This window comes from Xenopus laevis, chromosome 1L, assembly GCF_017654675.1.
Source record: "Xenopus laevis strain J_2021 chromosome 1L, Xenopus_laevis_v10.1, whole genome shotgun sequence".
In the NCBI taxonomy this organism is placed as follows: Eukaryota; Metazoa; Chordata; class Amphibia; order Anura; family Pipidae; genus Xenopus; species Xenopus laevis.
In genome coordinates, this window is record NC_054371.1 from 113,241,830 (window position 1) to 113,261,236 (window position 19,407).

Below are 19,407 nucleotides of genomic sequence, written 5' to 3' on the forward strand. Positions count from 1 at the left end.
CCCAAAGCTCCACTCAGCTGCAGAACAGGGGGCAGGGGTTATCCTTAGTTTACACAAAGTATCCCAGTTAAAATACACATAAGAAAGAATGTAAACAGTGCTATCGGTGGAATTGTTCCAGATCCTAATGTTGCTTGCAATGGTATATAATCATCCTGAAATCCTTCCTGTTTGTCTGACACTTTTATTTAAGCAATAATGGACCATTTCTGTGCCTGAGCAGATGCAAAAAGGCAAGGCATGCAAAGGGTGTGTATAATGGCTGAGAGGCGGAGAGGAGTGAAGACAGGGCAGCCACAGTGTGTGGGTTAGTCAGATCCCTGTCTGCTTGGAGGAAGGAAGAGCAGCCTCTGAGTGACGCAGGGAGAGGCAGAGCCGTCCCGGGACAGGACACAGTGCCTCAGCGCACAGCACGTTCCATCCCCACCTGTTACCATCTGTTCTCTGGTGCGACTTTCAGCTACCCTGCTACTTTCTTCTGCCACAGTTGCATGAGCCAGAGATATGATGGTTGCAACCAAAGCCAGCAGGATATTACTACAAGTGCACTCTATGCACTTACATGCTCAGACTCATGCTTAAACTCCTGCAAGAATGATTGCTTTTTAGCTGAGTTGGGACCCCTTCATCAATTTTTTTTTATTCCAGCACATTTCATGGACCTGCATGTGCTGATTTAAGCTTGGGCCAACTCAGTATTCAGGTTCTACTTAGCCCACAGCCCTGCAGATCTTCTCACTGATGTGACTTATCAGGATAACTTTACATCAAAACAGTGCCAGCAAGCTCTGGAGCTCAAACTCCTGTCACTGCATTACTTACACTCAAACTTCCAAGGCTTAGCACTTGCACCTCAGCGCCATGCAGATGCCAACACTGAGTGCATCTCCTCCCCAGAGGAACCCCGGCCGCTTCTCTCCTCTGGGTTCACCTGGGACTTCTCCAAGGGGTTCCCCCCTCAGCTCCCCTCGGAACTCCCCTATGCTTCTTCGCAAACTGCTTATGAGCCGCAACAGCCGCATGCAGAGACGCTTCACTGTGGCGCACCCTCCCTGGTAAACAGTTTCTTTTACTTATAAATAGTCTTTGCATTATCTGATAATAATGCTTATTTTGCATTTAAAGTTATACTTTCAGGCTCAGGCATGTTTTGCTTGTGGGTAACTTTCATATATCAGTTATAACACAGGCACAAGGGCTTATATACTAGAGCAACACTAATGCAAAATCTTCATGTTTTTCTTCCCCACAATGTGCCCTCTTCCCCCTCCCCAGACTTCAGTGTCCTTGCCACAAAGTAGCATGCACCGTAGCTTTTGTGCAATTCGCTTTTTGAATTGGCATCTGCTTTGGTGAATGGTTGACGAGTTATGGTGCATTTATTCTTATTGTATTTGTGTGTGAATCCTGTCACTTCCAGCATGTGGTGTCACTAACGGAATTGGCTTGTGGTTCATTGGACTATGACGTGCTGCAAAACCATCTGTCATTTAGGTAGATGGGCTTGTAACCATCATTTCTTGGGAAACCAGTAGGGTTTTCTGGCAAATGGATCACATAACAAAGCTCAGCACCCCTGACAACCACTAGGTATATGTTTTCTACTTTGCAACAATGCGCTACTGAGTAGTTCTCTGATAGATTGGAGTATTGTTAGAAATATAGGTGTGCCTGTACCCAGCTTTGACATGCAAATATAGGGCATCATTTTCAGCACCCCTGAAATCGCCAGCTATATGTTTCCTTTTCCAAATCATTGGTCAGATAGGCAGGCCTATGGTTTTGGGGTTAATGGATGGCAGATTCAAGCTCAGCGCCTTTGTCACAATGCTCTGCTGTTCTGTTCAGGCTTTTGCATAAATATGTATTGATGTCATAATATGACCTTTCAGATACAACCTAAGTATTCTTAAGCTTTAGCATTTAGATTTTCCAAAACATTATAATCATTGTGCTATTACCTGTACTGCTTGTAGCAGGCTGGGAGAGCAGTTTATTAACAGTACTACACCCTGCTGGTAATTCAACACAGAGAACATCCCTAGGAAGTGGCTAATCCCACACCTGTTAGAACACAAACTATCTGGAAACCGGTTATACAGAAAGCTCCAAAATACAGGAAAGCAATTTTCTATATGATGTTATTAAATGAACAATTCTGCGTTTTTATCTGATTTGCTTTTCTCTGTAATAAATATGCATCTATTATGCGGAACTTTTGGAACCTGGGGTTTTCCAGATGAGGTTTGTTTCCCTAATTTGGCTCACCATATATTAAGTTTTAAAAATGAACGAAAAAACTATTATAGGAAAAAAAAGGAATAAAGACATTTTTAATTATTTTCTGAAATAAGACCCTGTTGGAGATTGCCTTCCAAAAATGTTGTGCTTTTTTGGATATTGGGTTCCCGGATAAAAGATCACATACCTGTACCACACCTTGCAATTTATGTTAATTAGATTACCATAAATCCATGCTGATGGCAAATCAATCCTGTTGGATTTTGTTTACAGAAAGTATTATCAAAGGTCCCAATCATTCTGCATAATAGATACCATAACTGTATTTCATTCACATTTTACCATATTATATGGGTTGTATTTAGAATAATTGGGCCTGGGTTTTCTGGATAATGGGTATTTCTCTTATTTTGATCACTACTAAAAAACATTTAAACATTACATTTTTTGCCACCAGCATGGACATTATTTACTGTCACCAACAAAATACTGTCAAAATATGATAGAGAAAAAGTTAACTGTATTTTGGAGCTTTCTGAATAAAAAATCCCATACCTGTATATAGGATTACAGATTCAGCTGTCAGTATCGCCTGTGCATTGTACATGGTTTCCTGTGCTTTACAGAAATGTATATGATCCATACTGTTGTAAACTCCCTGACTCTCTCCCTGCACTCTACAATTTTTCGTTAGGCCTGTGGCTTTATTATCTACTATGGCTTGGATATGTGAGGAGGATACTATATCCCAGTTAACAGCTCTTAACTAACTATGGGAAAATTTACACCGGAGTTTCAACCCAATTATTCCCTTTAATTTTTCTTCTTTACCTGGATGTATAAAGCTAATCAATGTTTGGTTGCTATCGTGTACAACCCGTATGGCCATTTCTGGGCTCTTTTTACACTGGTTAAAATAGTAGAGCAGAGAATACTTGGCAAAATGGGCAATAGTCCTTTCATGCTTCCATGCTGGAAGACAATAATAAATCACTCTGTTTCCAGGCCCTAACCTGTCAACAAACTAAGTGTCCAAGAAATTATCAGCTAGCATATCCGTTTTTCAATCAGGTGGCTATAGCAGGAACCTGGAAAGTCCAGTCCTGGCTGTTGCAGAGTCATTATGGGGGTGGGCAAGATTAGTTGTCTAGATCTCGATTGAATACATTTTACAGTGTCCCTGTTGACAGCTCTGTAAGTGCCATGACCAAAATAGACAGGGCTTCTACCTCTACATGGGTCACCCATGCCTTATATGTACCTTGTTTTTCACTTTTAGATAAGCTTATACTGTACATGCAGAGCCCCTGTTGCTGTTTCATGCTTTGTAACTATGGTAATGTTTGTTAGGGTATTGTAATGTAACCCCTTCTTTGTACTGCACCATGGGGACGATGATGCTATTTAAGTATGTAAACAAACAAAACAAAAGAGAAGGTGGCTGTTATTCCTCTTTTGTCGAACAATAACTTGGGATCATAACTTATGTACTGTCAGTACAGTACTTGCTTAAGCAGAAATATTTTGCACTGCATTGTACAGGGGTGGAGGCTGGGATAAATATATGTTGTTGGTTGCAAGTGTTTTTTATGGTCAAAAATAAGGCGGCCCAGGACTAATTTTACACAAGGGCCCCTAGACTTTAGAGTATTCCACTCTGGTGACTGACAGGGTGTTCACTACAATGATATTTATAGAAATACATTTATTTTGTTGCATCTGCCAGTTCTGCTTTTGGTTCATTGTTTTAACTGAAATGTATGTAGTACATATTTGCAGGGCCGCCATCAGAAATCGCAGGGCCCAATACGAAAAAATTTGCTGGGCCCCCTGGGCTGCACCCACCACAAGCCCCATCTACAGGTCCGCCCTCCCCACTCCACAGGTCCTCCCCCCCACCACACACTAAAAAAGAAAAAAACATTGGTGGCTGCGGTTCCCACACGTTAATAAAAAAATATTGGTGGTCAGGGCCCACCATTAAAAAATATTGTGGCTAGGACCCCACATGGGGAAAAACAATTGGTGGTCAGCCCCCCACTTGTAAGAAAATTGGTGGTCATGGCCCCCCTTAAATGTCCATGTAAAAAAACTTGCCCCCCCCCAGAAGTTTAAAAAAAATTTGGTGCCCAGGGCCCCACCACACAACAGGGACTACAAAGGGTTTAGGGAGGCCCTGCCATGTTACACTTCATTAGTGTGGCCCACCTGCTGTCAGTGAGCTGTCTACTACAGAAGGGAGGAGGGGAGCACAGGTGGCTGCATCTTCTTCCAGTGACAGCATTTTCTTCCCTTATTGGTCACAGAATTTCAAGTCCTGGTAAAACTGCATGGTGATTGGATGAGCTGGAGTAGAAGTTCAAACCTCAGCTATCCAATCCCTGAGCAGCTCAACCAGGACTTAAACTCAGTGACCAATAAGGGAAAGGAATGGACAGAAGATACCTCCCCTTGTGCTCCCGCCCTGCAATCCCTAGGTCAGCAGCTCTCAGAAAGCAGGGGGCCCGGCTAAATAATAAAGTGTGGCGTGGCTGGGCACCCAACACCTTCGGGGCCCCCTACAATTCTCCCCACTGTCCCCCCCCTGATGGCTGCCCTGCATATTTGTGTCAACCGATCCTTGTCACACTCATGTGAATAATAAGTTCTTGCATTTTCCATGTGGAAGCCCATACTGGAACGGAGCATAGCTCTCATAAGGAGACTTTTCTTGCTACAATACTATTGTTTCCCCAGACTGCAGGCTTTATAAATCACATGGAAACTTTTATCCAGAGCTGCTGCCCACTCTCATTTTGATTAAGATCCATTTTTGTGTGATAGGTGCCCTTTAAGAACTACAGCTAAAATGTGTCCTGGGGAACTGGTTTAAACACAATGTATGAGTGCACCCTCATACAGCTCTTAAATAGTTTGAAATGGCAGCTTTAAATAATGTTTAAAGAGTCATAAACATTTTATTGTTTGAGATTTAGCTCTGATCCTGCAACTTTATTGGCATTCTTGTGTATTAATGGATAATTACATTTTCTAGGAAACATTGCTTGCTACTTATATATTTACTGTATATATTTGTTGAACTGCAACATCAATGTATTCTCTGTATTTAGAGGAAATAACTTTGGGTGTGTGTATATGGGCGATCCTAAGTCATGGGAATAAAGGTGAATGCTGAAGAGTGGAAAAAGTCACAATTTTTTCCCCTCAGCACTTATGCAAGTGTAAACAAATACATGGCAATTTAAAATCAGATACAGTTCAGAAAAAAATCTGTGCCATTGGTTTGTACTGAGTTGTTGGCAGGGAGCCCCTTGGATGTGGGAGGTGTTGGGCCACAGGTAGCTCTAGTCATTCCCATGTCTCTGTAAGAAGTACATTTTTGAACACACTCATTTTATGACCACACCCCCTAATTACATTTACAAAATTTGGCAGGTTATGAAAGTTTGAACACATTTCTGGGAGTTTTAGGGTAGGACTATACAGACGTTTTCGGCGCGCTCCAACGCGCTGCAACAAAAAACCGGCGATAAATTGCATGCAATAGAAAAAAGGTAAGAGATAGAAATGTCGGATGAAGTCGCATCGTTGATCCGACGCAACATGACTGTCGGATGCAGATGCAGCATGCTGCATTCGACAGTCTTGTTGCATCGTATCAGTGCTGCAACTTCATTCGACAGTTGTGTCGCGTCGGATCAACGTCGGATCTCGCCGAAAACGTCGGTGTAGTCCTACCCTTAGTGCAATGTTTTATATGTTATAACAGTTTTGCTAATGAAAGTGAATTGCCCTTTAAGCTGCTAGTCTCACTTCTCCCAAGAGACTTGCATATCTTAAATAGTTACAAGTGTGTCTTTGCTTATCTTAAATTGTTGCAAATGTATCCAAGTGCAGCTGCTGGCTGTTCTGGACTCTCTGCTAAATGACTCTTATTTTAATTAAGTTTCAGAAATGTTGGATCTTTTTGTAGTGGGTTCTTTTAATATGAATTATTATGGAAGGGTCCAGGCCCGGATTTGTGCAAAGGCCACCAAGGCCCGGGCTTAGGGCAGCATGATTTTAGGGGGCGGCATGCTGTACAACCACACCCACATTGGTCCAGAAATACTGGGGTTGTGCAGGAGATAAAATAGTTTTTTAAATTTCCTGTGCGCCAATCCCCATTGATCCAGTTCCGATGAAAATGAGTAGCAAAAACAGCAGGCCTAGGGGTGCCCTCTGTGTTAATCTGGCCCTGGAAGGGTCCAAATGCCTTTTTCTGTTTCTCCCTTCCAACTTGGTTTCACTTCCAGGTATTCTCGACGATTCATATATCTTTCTCAGGGGTGATCCTCAGTGTTGGACTGGCCCACTGGGATACCAGGAAAACTCCCGGTGGGTCCAGGTGTCAGTGGGCCCTCTTGTTTCTAACCATTTGGTCCATTCCCTATTTCTTTATGGGAAAAAATGCTTAATAATGAAAGAATATAGTAAGTAGATTCCAAAGACAAGGAGAATAAAGAGGTTGAGTGAGGAGAGGAGGAATAATAGTTTGGAAAGTGGGCCCATGGTCTAAGACTTTCTGGTGGGCCCCTGGCATCCCAGTCCGACACTGGTGATCCTGGACCCTTTGCCACCTGAGACAGCTCACTGCCACCCCTAGTAACCTGTGGGGCACTGCCAAGTTTCTCAACTCGCCTCCCTCATTAGAGCAACTCCCCATATCTTTCTGTTAAGTTATCTATGTGGAACAAGGCTGCTTCAAATAACTACTTTTTCCATATTTATTGTGAAAGCTACGGTACTTTTATATATGTGACAGAGGATCAAGAAGGGCTGTTAAATTATGGATTGTTTTTGTGGCAGAGTATGATATACTATGGGCAAAAAGGGTTAAAGTGCAGTGCTCATAGTTGAGAAGAAAATATATGCCTTACAATGGTATAGCTTGGTAAACAAAGAAATGTTGTGCGTAAAGATTATTATATCAACATTGAATTCGAACATTGCCAGTTCTATCTGGTTGGCTTTCCTGTTTTAGGTAATTGAACTGAAACAAGCTCAAGTCCTTAACCCCTTCCCATCTCTTTGTGCAATATGAATGTAACCCGTGCCTGTGATATTTTTCCTTGTGGTGGGGTTGGGATAATCGGGGAAGCTTTGCATTCTTACAAATACCGTTTGTTGGGTCGGCTTATTTAGGCAGGCTTGAATTCAGAATGTTAGCAGACTTGTGAGTGCAGGAAGTGGGTTAAAGTGAGCTTGCAGACATCATTTTTAATTGTTTGGTTCTGTATAAATCACAGCATTTCCTTATGTAGCACACTATTTCAGTGTAAGAGAAGAACTGGCAGGCTGGGAAATTGTGTCAGTATTTATAAATATAATTCATTACAGTGTTGGCAAGTATGAAAAAGGCTTATGTTCATCATGTTTAGCCAGGGCAGGATCTAAGATGATCTCAAGGAAGGCAAATAACAGATTCAATCTGTTTCACTGTCATGAGAATATGGGGGCAAATCCTTCCTAACCGCAACTCTGAAATGTTCTTCTTGGATTATTATTTACTTGGACAAGTGCTTATTAACCTTGTAAATGATTGGCCTACCTAATTCGGTTTGTCTATACAGATACAGATTCCTTGGCAACAAAACGTCTCTTGTTTCCTTACTTTTGGAAAGGAGCTGCACCAGGTATGTTTCCTCAGTGGCAATCACATGTTAGCCCGTGGTGAGGAAACAAGGGATGCTTTGTCGCCCACTGTACCCGAGTGTGCCTAGTGGAACACTTGCTTAGAAACAAGAGCAGAACATCTGTGACAACAGCTTGTTGCAAACCATTGTAACTGATCAGAATTTACAAATGTTTAATATTTTTCGTTTCAGGTTGATTTGTTTTGTGTTTGTTAAAACAATACCATTTATCTTAAAAAAAAAAAACCTTCTGTATGCCAGCCCAGTTGGGAACCACTGCTATAGAGTTAATTGTTCCCCTTTACCGGTATTTAATTACCATTCTAGCTCTGCAAGTACTGATTATCTATGTTTGGGTCCTGGGGATGGCACTTTTGTATTAGGTAGCAAATTCCCTATTACCTTGTCAGTATCACTTTAAGAAACACAGCTGAAATTTACAATATTACAAGAAATATAAACTTTCTTTGTTCTGGCCTTGTATACAACAGAATATAGTAATCCTCTTCTATAGCTAAAATGTTCTATAAATGTCAGCTTACTGATAGGAAATATACAAAAGTGGAGTGTAGTAAAATTGGTTTAAAAGGTCTGTTTACACCATAAAATTATCTAACAACCAAATTCTTAAATATTGTTATGGAAGTTTTATACAGTTTAAGCCTGTTGATACCATAGTGGTGTTTTTTTCTCACATCATTTGTATCTACTATTTGCCATTTTCACACTTTGTTTAACTACAAAAAAAAGTGTTACAACCACCTGAAATGATAAGCCAATTTGTCTTTTTTTTTTTTTTACTAATTATCCTATATACAAAAGAGGACTTATCCCCCTATCCCGTTGCACTGTGGAAAATTAGACACAATGTATTACAGTAAAAAGCAATATTTATTAATAACCATGCTAGTGAAACAAATTAAAACATATTTTAAAAAAAACCAACAGCGCTGCTGGAAACAAAAAACGGGGAATACCCTGATGTTAATTAGTGATCACTATTTTTTATACTGGTTGAAAAACCTTGCGTAGGTAAAAAAATGTGGTTGGAGCAGTATAGATAGTTTGGTAAAGCGTATTAGATGTGAACTCCCGGCAGAAACCACATTAAGGGCATGTGTGCCAAAATGTCCCTTCTTCTCTGTATAAGAACTATATCCCAAGCAGGGTAGGGGCTGGCTCCCCTTGCAAGTCCCTCAGGGGAAGCCCCTTGAGCCGAGGTTAAATGCAGGGTAAGTAAGGAGTTAGCTGTAGCAAACGCTGTATCCAATGTAGTAGCCTAAAGGCTATATATGCAGAACCCCAGTTCAGTATGCCAGCAAAAGGTTTCCTATACTTGCCCTTGTGTGGATATCGTCCGTGGTGTGGAACGCTCACAAATATCCGTCAGATCATCCCCGGGATAAAAACTGCATCCAATCCGCAAGGGAAAAACACCGCTTTGAGCCCAGCAGCGCCGAACTACTCGACAGCTGTTTCACCACGAAAGTGGCTTTGTCAAGAGATCAAGCGTCGGAAATCAAGTGGGGCTTTAAACATCTCATCACGTGATCAGTCCTCTCGCTGTGTCATTGCAATTATGATTGCAATTATGATTTCCGACGCTTGATCTCTTGACAAAGCCACTTTCGTGGCGAAACAGCTGTCGAGTAGTTCGGCGCTGCTGGGCTCAAAGCGGTGTTTTTCCCTTGCGGATTGGATGCAGTTTTTATCCCGGGGATGATCTGACGGATATTTGTGAGCGTTCCACACCACGGACGATATCCACACAAGGGCAAGTATAGGAAACCTTTTGCTGGCATACTGAACTGGGGTTCTGCATATATAGCCTTTAGGCTACTACATTAGATACAGCGTTTGCTACAGCTAACTCCTTACTTACCCTGCATTTAACCTCGGCTCAAGGGGCTTCCCCTGAGGGACTTGCAAGGGGAGCCAGCCCCTACCCTGCTTGGGATATAGTTCTTATACAGAGAAGAAGGGACTTTTTGGCACACATGCCCTTAATGTGGTTTCTGCCGGGAGTTCACATCTAATACGCTTTACCAAACTATCTATACTGCTCCAACCACATTTTTTTACCTACGCAAGGTTTTTCAACCAGTATAAAAAATAGTGATCACTAATTAACATCAGGGTATTCCCCGTTTTTTGTTTCCAGCAGCGCTGTTGGTTTTTTTTAAAATATGTTTTAATTTGTTTCACTAGCATGGTTATTAATAAATATTGCTTTTTACTGTAATACATTGTGTCTAATTTTCCACAGTGCAACGGGATAGGGGGATAAGTCCTCTTTTGTATATAGGATAATTGCTTTAAATGTGGCGGACACCCCTCCCCCCTTGCACTGATATATAATTGAAGGCTGGCGCAACTGTGGATGTCTGCTTCTTTTTAATCCGGCGTTCTAATTTTTTTTTTTACTGTTACTGTAAACACTGATTTTTCCCACTTAGACCCATCATCACAAGGACTTCCAAGCTCAGATTACATGGGCCTCTGACTCCTTTTACATTACATTTAGGTGGGTATTTACTAAAACTTAAATCTATCTAATTTCTTTTTGAAAGAAAGTCAACCTAACTCCCATCCATGAATTTAACTAATGTATCAATAATTCTTTTTGAAAAGGTGGTTGCGAAAAAACGTTGCGACAAATTCATGTGTCAATTAGAATCACACAACTTTATCGAATTGACGTTCAGAAAACTCGACTTTATGGAATTGCCACAAAGTCTACTCAAATTTATCAGACGAAAACTTGCAAAAACCATATCACCTAGGTGTATATATCCTAAGAGATAACCACTTTAAAAGACTAAAATATATTCAGTACATTAAAGAGTGAACTCCATATTTATTAATAAACTTAGGGTCACAGTACCATAGAACCATAGTAACTAACCATCAGTTAGCTTTTCCTTGTCTGGAACAGTTAGATAAATAAAATTTAATATGTATTTTGGTTGCTCTGGGTTATGGGAGAGGGTAAATAAGGGGATCAACTTGAACCCCTTGTAAATTTCTAGGTTCAGGCCAGGTGCCCCCACTCCCCCAGATCCCCTTAATGGCCACGAGATATGTTCCCCCTAATATTCGTTTTAATATATGGCTTCCATATTGCAATTTATAAAACTCATGTCATGTTTGTAAATTAAAATTCACAAATTTACTATTTTTTTCTGAATTTGGTTGGGCACTGCACCGGCAGAAGGATAATGTTTTGAATGCAAGCCATGTTAGACTACAGGTGCATAGTTGCCTAGTACTGCCTGATCAATACCAATTGTTAAATACAGGTATGGGACCTGTTCTCCAGAATGTTGGGGACCCAGGGTTTTCTGGATTATGGATCTTTCTGTAATTTGAATATTCAGACCTTAAGTCTACCAGAAAATCATTTAAACATTACATAAACCCAGTTTGCCCAGTACTGTTATCATTATTATGAAAAAAGAAAAACGAAATCATTTTTAAAAAGTTTGATTATTTGGATAAAATGGGTCTATGGGAGATGGCCTTCCTATAATTTGGAGTTTTCTGGATTACGGGTTTCCGGATAATGGATCCCATACCTGTACTGGGTTCAGTTACATACTGCGTTCTAAGTAATAGGTGCATTGATGCTAGGCACAAGAAAATTTACTGTATGCACTGTATGGCATTATTATTATTATAAATGTTGCATGTTTTTGCACCTAGTGTTGTGTAATAGTAAATAAGGTCCTCTGTGTTCAGGTGTAATGTTTGTTTAGCTAAGCAAGAATTTTGACCATTTGGTCACTGTTTTGGATTGATGTTGTCCCTTCAGGGGAAACATGCAAAAAAAAAAAAAAAGTGGCACAATGTCAGATGCCCCCTGCTGGACTCTTTTTTGCATTCAGAAATTGGAAAATGTGTTATTCCTTGAACATAGTTTCCTTCACCAGCATAATGTGTATTCAGCTTTTCACATAGAGCTGGAATGTAATTTCCAACATGTTTAATTTTTGAATAAACCTATACTTTTATTACTAAAGTGTTTAAACTAGCTGTCAAGGGGGGGATTACCACAGCTACAAAGCTAAACAGTTCCCTAAACAGCCTAAACAGAAGTACCCAAGTGATACACATTTGTGTCACCCTGGTTTCATAATGGCTCATATGTATTTGCAACACCCCATAGAACGACATGTCATTAAACAGGCAAAAGCTGCTACCCCCTTCCATGTATTACATCTAATTCATAGCCCATGCTGTGAGTGAGAAAAGGAAGGAAATGGACTGATAAACTGTCTGTGTCATATAATCCAACTGTCTGTGTCATATAATCACATAATTAATCCTATTTGATTTCTGTAAACATAGATTTTAAATAGCATTGTGTTAAAGGGGAACATCATCAAACATACTGTAGTGGGTTTTTAATATATCTGTTTTTTAAACAGTCATTCTTTTTTTTTTAATGTTTTTGGATATCAAATGTCATTAGTAAGTACTGACAACCTCCTGGTGTGGTGAGTCTCAGACTGAAAGCAGGATTTTCTTTATGATTATGTATAAGTATGAATCACTAAACATATTTTATAAATATATAAGCCCTCCCTACATTTATGTGCGCTTTTGTAATTATTTTTTCTTGAAGGGTTTCCCACTAAAGACGTATGTAGAATGTGAAAGGTTGGGCAGCCTTGATATGATATCCATGCACTTCCAGGATATACCTGTGTGTATTGAAAACTTCAATGGTTTTGTTTACTCTGCTTAAGCTAACATTCTTCAGCTTGTAAAGAGGACAAGGCACTTTATAGTGTATCTAGAATCTCACAAAGTCATAAAAACTCCAGTAAGAATTCCTTACTGAGGCTGCAGCAAATGACTGAATGTGACATTTGATTGTAAACTCTATACCATCCCCATCCCCAAACTTATTCACCCATGAGCCACATTGGCATGTAAAAAGTGTCTTGGAGCCTAACAGTAGCAATGTTTCTTTATACTTGCTTCTTCCAAAACTTGCTTTCAAGGCAAAAATTAAAAAATCGGTACCTGCTTTAAGGCCACTTGGAGCAACATAAAGTGAGTTGTGAGCACCGTGTTACTAATGAGCCACTAGTTGGAGGTCACTGCTGTAAAGGAATAATTTACCAAGCTAAGCCGGTGGGCTGAAGCCCTTGTGGTGCTGTCCTGACCTCCTGACCTTAACGTGCATTGAATAAGGTACGTGCTGGCAGGGGCAACAGAGGGGGATTTGCCCAAACCCCCCAGTCAGACGCTGCCAGCTAAACTAACCTTTCGCCAGTCAGCATTTCCCAAAATCAGTTGTGGGACACCTGACATACAACGTTGATGTTTAGTGATGGGCGAATTAGTCCCGTTTTGCTTCAACGAAAAATTGAACTTCGACGAAACACATGTATTCGCTGGTGGCAAAATGTAGAAATTCGCGCCTGGCAAATTTATTCGCCCATCACTATTGATGGAAGATTCTGCATGTAACTGGCTCAGGGTGTACCTAGAGGCCCATAGCCCCCTAGTGTAGATGACAGGACCCTTCTTGTAGACTTTCCCTTCTTGTGCCTCCCCTGTCCTCCTAAATATAAACAGATTTTTAATCTCATTTCCTATTATTGTTATTGCTTTAATTGTTTCCTACTGGGCAAGTAGTTTAGTAGTTAAAATAACAAGCAGAAGCCACTAATCTTTTTATGACCATAACCAGTGCTGTCCAATTTATATCTACATGGTGGAGGGCCCATAATGGAAGCCAGTGTTAGCATCTCCCCATTTTTAGACCACACCCACTTTAAACCACACCCATGTTACCACAACACCATGTACACATTAATAGCAGACCAAAAATAACAGATGGTTGGTGCTCACTGCAGGGATCAGGGCCAGAACTAGGGGTAGACAGAGTAGGCGGCAGTCTAGGACGCCATCATTGAGGGGCGCACTTTTAATGGGGGGTTTTTTCATTCTTTCATTTTTTTCAAACGTTTATTTAATAATTTGTTTCAGTAATCATGGTCACTCAGTCGGGTGGAATCCCCCTCCTTCACCTTCTCCCTCTTGCCAGCAAGTAATAGCTCCTTCTGTGCAGTGCGGCAGTCCGGTGTGCGTATACACGTCAACATTTTCTTGCTGTCTTTATTTAAAAACCATCATGGTAAGGAGGGAAATGGTAAGGCAGGACAGTGTGCCAAACTACCTTGGCCCGGGACCGGCAGGGATGCCACTCATATGTGAAAAAAGTTAAGTCATATTAAGACATACCATTAAATCCATATGCCTCCCCTGTGTATAATACAGTACTGCAGCAAATGATTAAACACCTTAGGGGCCACTAACAATAATTTTCAGATGCTAACAAACCCCCAGAACAAATACCAGGCTTATGTTCCGTTGGGATCAAAGGTCAGGCAGAGTATGGCAAACTCAGGGTGCAAAGAGCAGGAAAAGTATGACACACACAGGGAGCATAGGGAAGACAGAACAGAGCAGGAGACAGGAAAATCAGGACCAGTCTAATATGTACTACATACAGTGACACAGTGCTGGTGCCCAATTAGCATTTTGAATAAGGTGTGAACAGGTGAACAATGTGGGCAGTTTCAGTCTAGGTCTCTGGTGTGAACAGTACAGGGTTTTAGTGGTGTGAACAATAAAGGTGTCACAAGTGTGAACAATGCAGGGGGGCATTTCTTGAGCTAGCATTTCTTTTTTAATCTGATGTAAATCAATAAAGGATGATCTTTTAACTGATAACGAACCTGAGCGATCCTTTTGACTTTGGAGTGCGCTGCAACGTCTTGGATGTGTAATGCAGAGGGGATTACATGTGTGAATTTGCTTTTTAAACTATGCAGGGGCCAGTTCATCTCTGTAGTGATACCTTTTAAAGTTTACATATGGTAAGCAGACACAGCAGGCAGACTTTGATGTGGGGGGCCACATAAGGGGGGGGGGGTCGCGGGCCGCCAGTTGTACAGCCCTGACTTAAACCATAGTTGCAGTCCTGTAAATGTAAATAATGGCATCTGTGACTTATCCAGATAAAAGTTTTTATTTTTTTATTAGTTTGGGGAGAGCATTTCCCTGCCACAAAGCTTTAGGATCTTACACAATACTCCATGTTTTTTCTAGCTAGAAAAAAACAACAGTAACCCTTTAGGGCAGAGAGACACATGGAGATTCGGGGAGATTCAGTCGCCCGGCGACAAATCACCTCTTCTCTGGGTGACTAATCTCTCTGAAACTGCCTTCCCGCTTCGTTTTCCGAAGTCGCCCAAAGTTGCCTTATGAGGAAACTTCGGGCGACTTCGGAAAACAAACTGCTCCGAATGCCACTCCAGCTGTATTTTTCACAATTCATTTTCTTAATTTTTTATTTTGGACTTTTCTGTCAATAAAATGAAGCCACATGGCAGTACTTATATGGCTTTATTGTCCATGGCTTCTTGCTTAATTTGTTGTGGTTGGAGAAATCCCCTGTGTTTCATGAGCTGTTGCCCATGTTCTTTTCACTACCTACATCAATGTAAAAAAAAAAAAAAAAAAAATGCCCCTTTCTACCCCTTTAAAGAATGTAGTTATCACTGCCAGTAGGAACATCCATGTGGATCAGTTCAGTAAAGTGTGTTAATGTCAGTGGTCTATTTTTAACTTCAGAACAAATCTACAATGTTCCATGATGCCATGCAGCATCCAGTGGAAAGCTCTGGCAGCAAGATTCTCATAGACCTTAATAAAGCGCTGAGACTCATGTGTAGCAACAGCAGGGCACATTTTTCGTTTTTAACTGCTCTACTCTACACTGCTCTACTCTACACTGCTCTGCAGCTCTTTCTTTTTTCTGAGGATAAGACAAGTTCGGTATGTTCTGCTTCTGTATAGGTGTCCTTTCACTCAGTATTTAAGTTAAATATTTCAGTAAATCCAACAGCAATCAATCACAGGGTAAGCCGTGTCCCCTGCCACATACATACATGCATGCAATGGTATAGAACACTCATTTTATCCCATAACTCAGTGCCTTGTTCTCCATCAACTGCTAGGGTAAGAAACAATAATTGCATATATCATTACCTTGGTTGTGCTTAACCTTATGCAAATGTATTTATATCCAAATAAAGGGGGTTGTGTAATAAATGACCCATACCAACCAATCAGCATGTAAAATGTACATACAGTAAGTTGATAAGTGGATTACTAGATGTGGTCAAACATAAGACTCACCCGAAAGTGTCTTTTGGGCATGCTAATGTCTCGCCAGTTGTTCACTGTTTTTATAGTATCTGGTTAAAATTATTGGCTTTACTTTAATTATTTAGATAATTATTTTGATAATGATGCCTGTTTCCTAATGCAAAACATAAAGACTGTGTTTTCCCGTTATTTAATCAAGTTATTTTTAGAGAAATATTTACAGCTGGGAAAAAGATTTATTTTACTGGTTCCTAATGTGGAAAGTTGTGTACCAGTCTCTAAACTGTTGCATTTCTTTGAATGGTGAATGCGCTTAATAAAGGCATTTATCTGCTTGGTGAGTGGATCATTATTTGAAAAAATAAAGCTGGAAAAAGTTATCATTTTCATCTAAATGTAATCAATAAAACACTATTCACCTATGAGTTAACTTTTCTTATGATGTAAAGGTTGATATTCTTAGACAGTTTGCAATTGGTCTTCGTTTTTTAAATAATTTGTGGTGTTTGAGTTATTTAGCTTTTTATTTAGCAGCTCTCCAGTTTACAATTTCAGCTATCGGGTTGCTAGTGTCCCAAATATCATAGCAACCATTCATTGATTTTAATAAGAGACTAGAATATGAATAGTAGGGGGACTAAATAAAAAGTTGAGTAATAAAAAGTAGCAATAGCAATATATTTGTAGCTTAAGGGCTAGTCCACACAAGGAGATTCGGGGAGATTTTGTCGCCTGGCGACTAATCACCTCGTCTTTTGAACTGCCTCAGCGTTTCTCCCCATAGGCTAGAATGAAAAGTCACCTGCGCTAATGCACACGCGGCGATGCGTTTTCAATAGTCACCCAAAGTGCCTCAGTGCAACTTTTCATTCTAGCCTATGGGGAGAAACGCTGAGGCAGTTCTGGGAGATAGCCGCTCAAAAGACGAGGCGATTAGTCGCCAGGCGACAAAACCTCCCCGAATCTCCTCGTGTGGCCTTACCCTTGCAGAGTATGTGTTTTTAGATGGGATCAGTGGCCCCCATCGGAGTTAGAAAAAAAGGCAAATAATTAAAAAACTATGAAAAATAAATAATGAAGACCAAATGAAAAGTTGCTTAGAACTGACCATTCTATAAAATACTAAAAGTTACCTTAGAAGTAAACCAGCCCTTTAAATAGCTTGCAACATTCCAAATGCAGTATAAAAATTGTGACTTAATATATATAAATATAATTCAGGGCAGTTGTTGCATTGTTTAAGATTTGACACCCGTACTGCAAAATACATAGTTACATATGGGGTTGGACTGGAGCCTTGGGGGCCCACCAGATGCACCACATGCACACCAATGCGCCACAGGTCTTTACCGGGTAGCCAGGGGACAGTCCGACCTTGGTTACATAGTTAAATCGGGTTGACAAAAGGCTAAAGTCCATCAAGTTCAACCCCCCCCAAATGAAACGCAGCATACACACAATCACACTGACCCCTCCATACACTCATAAGCGATATATATAATAATATCTAAAGTAATTGTAGATTTTAGTATCACAATAACCTTTTGCAAGAAAACATCCAAGCCCCTCTTAAAAGCATTAACAGAATCAGCCATGACAACATCATACAGCAGTGCATTCCACAACCTCACTGTCCTCACTGTGCATAACCTCCTGCGTTGCTTCAATTGAAAGTTTTTTTTCCTGTAGTCTTAAGGGGTATACAAGTACAAATACTATGTTCCAGGCCAACATTCCTTAATTTAACCAGTAACCTTCTGTGTGGCACTGTATCAAATGCTTTAACAAAGTCGAAGTAGATCACACCCACTGCTATCTCAGAGTCAAGGTCCCTACTCACCTTATTAAATTAGTCTGGCAAGATCTATTATGCATAGAACCATGCTGGCACAAACTCATATTATTATTTGCAATTAAGTCAAGTATCTTATCCCTAAATACCCCTTTGAAAAACTTTCCTACTACTGGCATCAGAGTAACCGGCCTATAGATTTGAGGCTGACAACGGGATCCTTTTGAATATCGGCACCACATTAACAATTCACCAGACTCTCTGCCCCATGCCAGACTTCAATGAATCAGTATCATGAATCATGAATTAAGTAAAGAGGTTTGGCAATCACAGAGCTAAGTTTGTTTAGTACCCGGGGATGAATACCATCTTGTCCCGGACCTTTATTTATCTTTACATGTTTAATATCTTTTGAATTTCCTTGTGCGTGAACCATGCATCATTTGTTATATTACTGAATTGGGACTATTGAGACGGAAACTTTCATTAGCTGGTTCCTCATTTGTGTAGACAGATGGAAAAAAAACAATTCAGAATCTCTGCTTTTTCTCTGTTCTCATCAACCAAATTACCCTTCTGATATTAAGAGTCCCACCCCTTCCCGCTTAATATTTTTACTATTTACATAATTAAAAAATAATTTTGTATTATTTTTACTCTTTGCTACAAAAATATTTTGAAGAATGAAATCACTAGGACACTTTGAGGGGCAATGCCCTTGTAGCTGACAATTGCTCAGCAGTTCCCCATAGTGACAGGACTATGGGCTAATTGGACAAATCTTATATAAATATATCTCTTTTTGAACAGGGGTGGTTAAATTGCAAAAAAAATAGACTAGTTGGCTACATCACTATATGATTGGGTTTCTTAAACAATCTTTCTATATTACCAAATATATTCCCAGCTCACCCACTCCCTCTCCTACCCAATTGGTCCATGTCTATGCAAACCTATTTGTGGCATATATTATATTAAACCCAGTTATACAGAATTTGCCAAAACTGAACAATCCCTTGTTATACAGTTTGACTGTAAATTTTACTTTTCTGGTTTACCCTTTGGGCTGTGTTTGCTGCCAACATTAATCAACATTAAAAATTCTTTAATAATGCATGATTCTCTTGTAAAGACAAGACAAAACCATGTAATCAATGCCAATGAATCCAAAATTATTTTGTATATTTTGTTTATTTTTTTGACATATGGGGTATTCTCTAAAAGAAAAATCACAAAATCAGTACCAATGTCAGAGTCTTATTCTTAGTTGTGAAAATTTGTGGCAGGGAACGTTTCTGAGAATTACTCTGCATACCTTGGTCATGTGCCCTAAATCAGAGGAAAAACATATGTAACTAACACAAACCTTTATATAAATATAAATAAATATATATATATATATATATATATATATATATATATATATATATATATATATATATATATATATATAAACAAAAGGAAAGGTGCACAGGAATACCTGTAAAAGCTTAGGTGCTGGAACATGGAGAC

General features: G+C 40.0%; 1 protein-coding gene across 5 annotated transcripts in view; it reads left to right on the plus strand.

Annotated features, from left to right (window-relative positions):
• The window catches only part of LOC108713007 (cAMP-specific 3',5'-cyclic phosphodiesterase 4D), a 279,849-nt gene that overhangs the window by 160,374 nt on the left and 100,068 nt on the right, over positions 1–19,407 (plus strand). Inside the window, exon 1 of one of the 5 annotated variants that reach the window (XM_018255655.2) lies at positions 318–1,055. The exons of the other annotated variants lie outside the window; for them this stretch is intronic. Within the exon in view, the coding sequence (XP_018111144.1) occupies positions 862–1,055 (194 nt within the window). The 5' untranslated portion in view covers positions 318–861. Of the gene's footprint in view, positions 1–317; positions 1,056–19,407 lie in introns of those variants that run through there. 5 annotated transcript variants of the gene reach the window in all.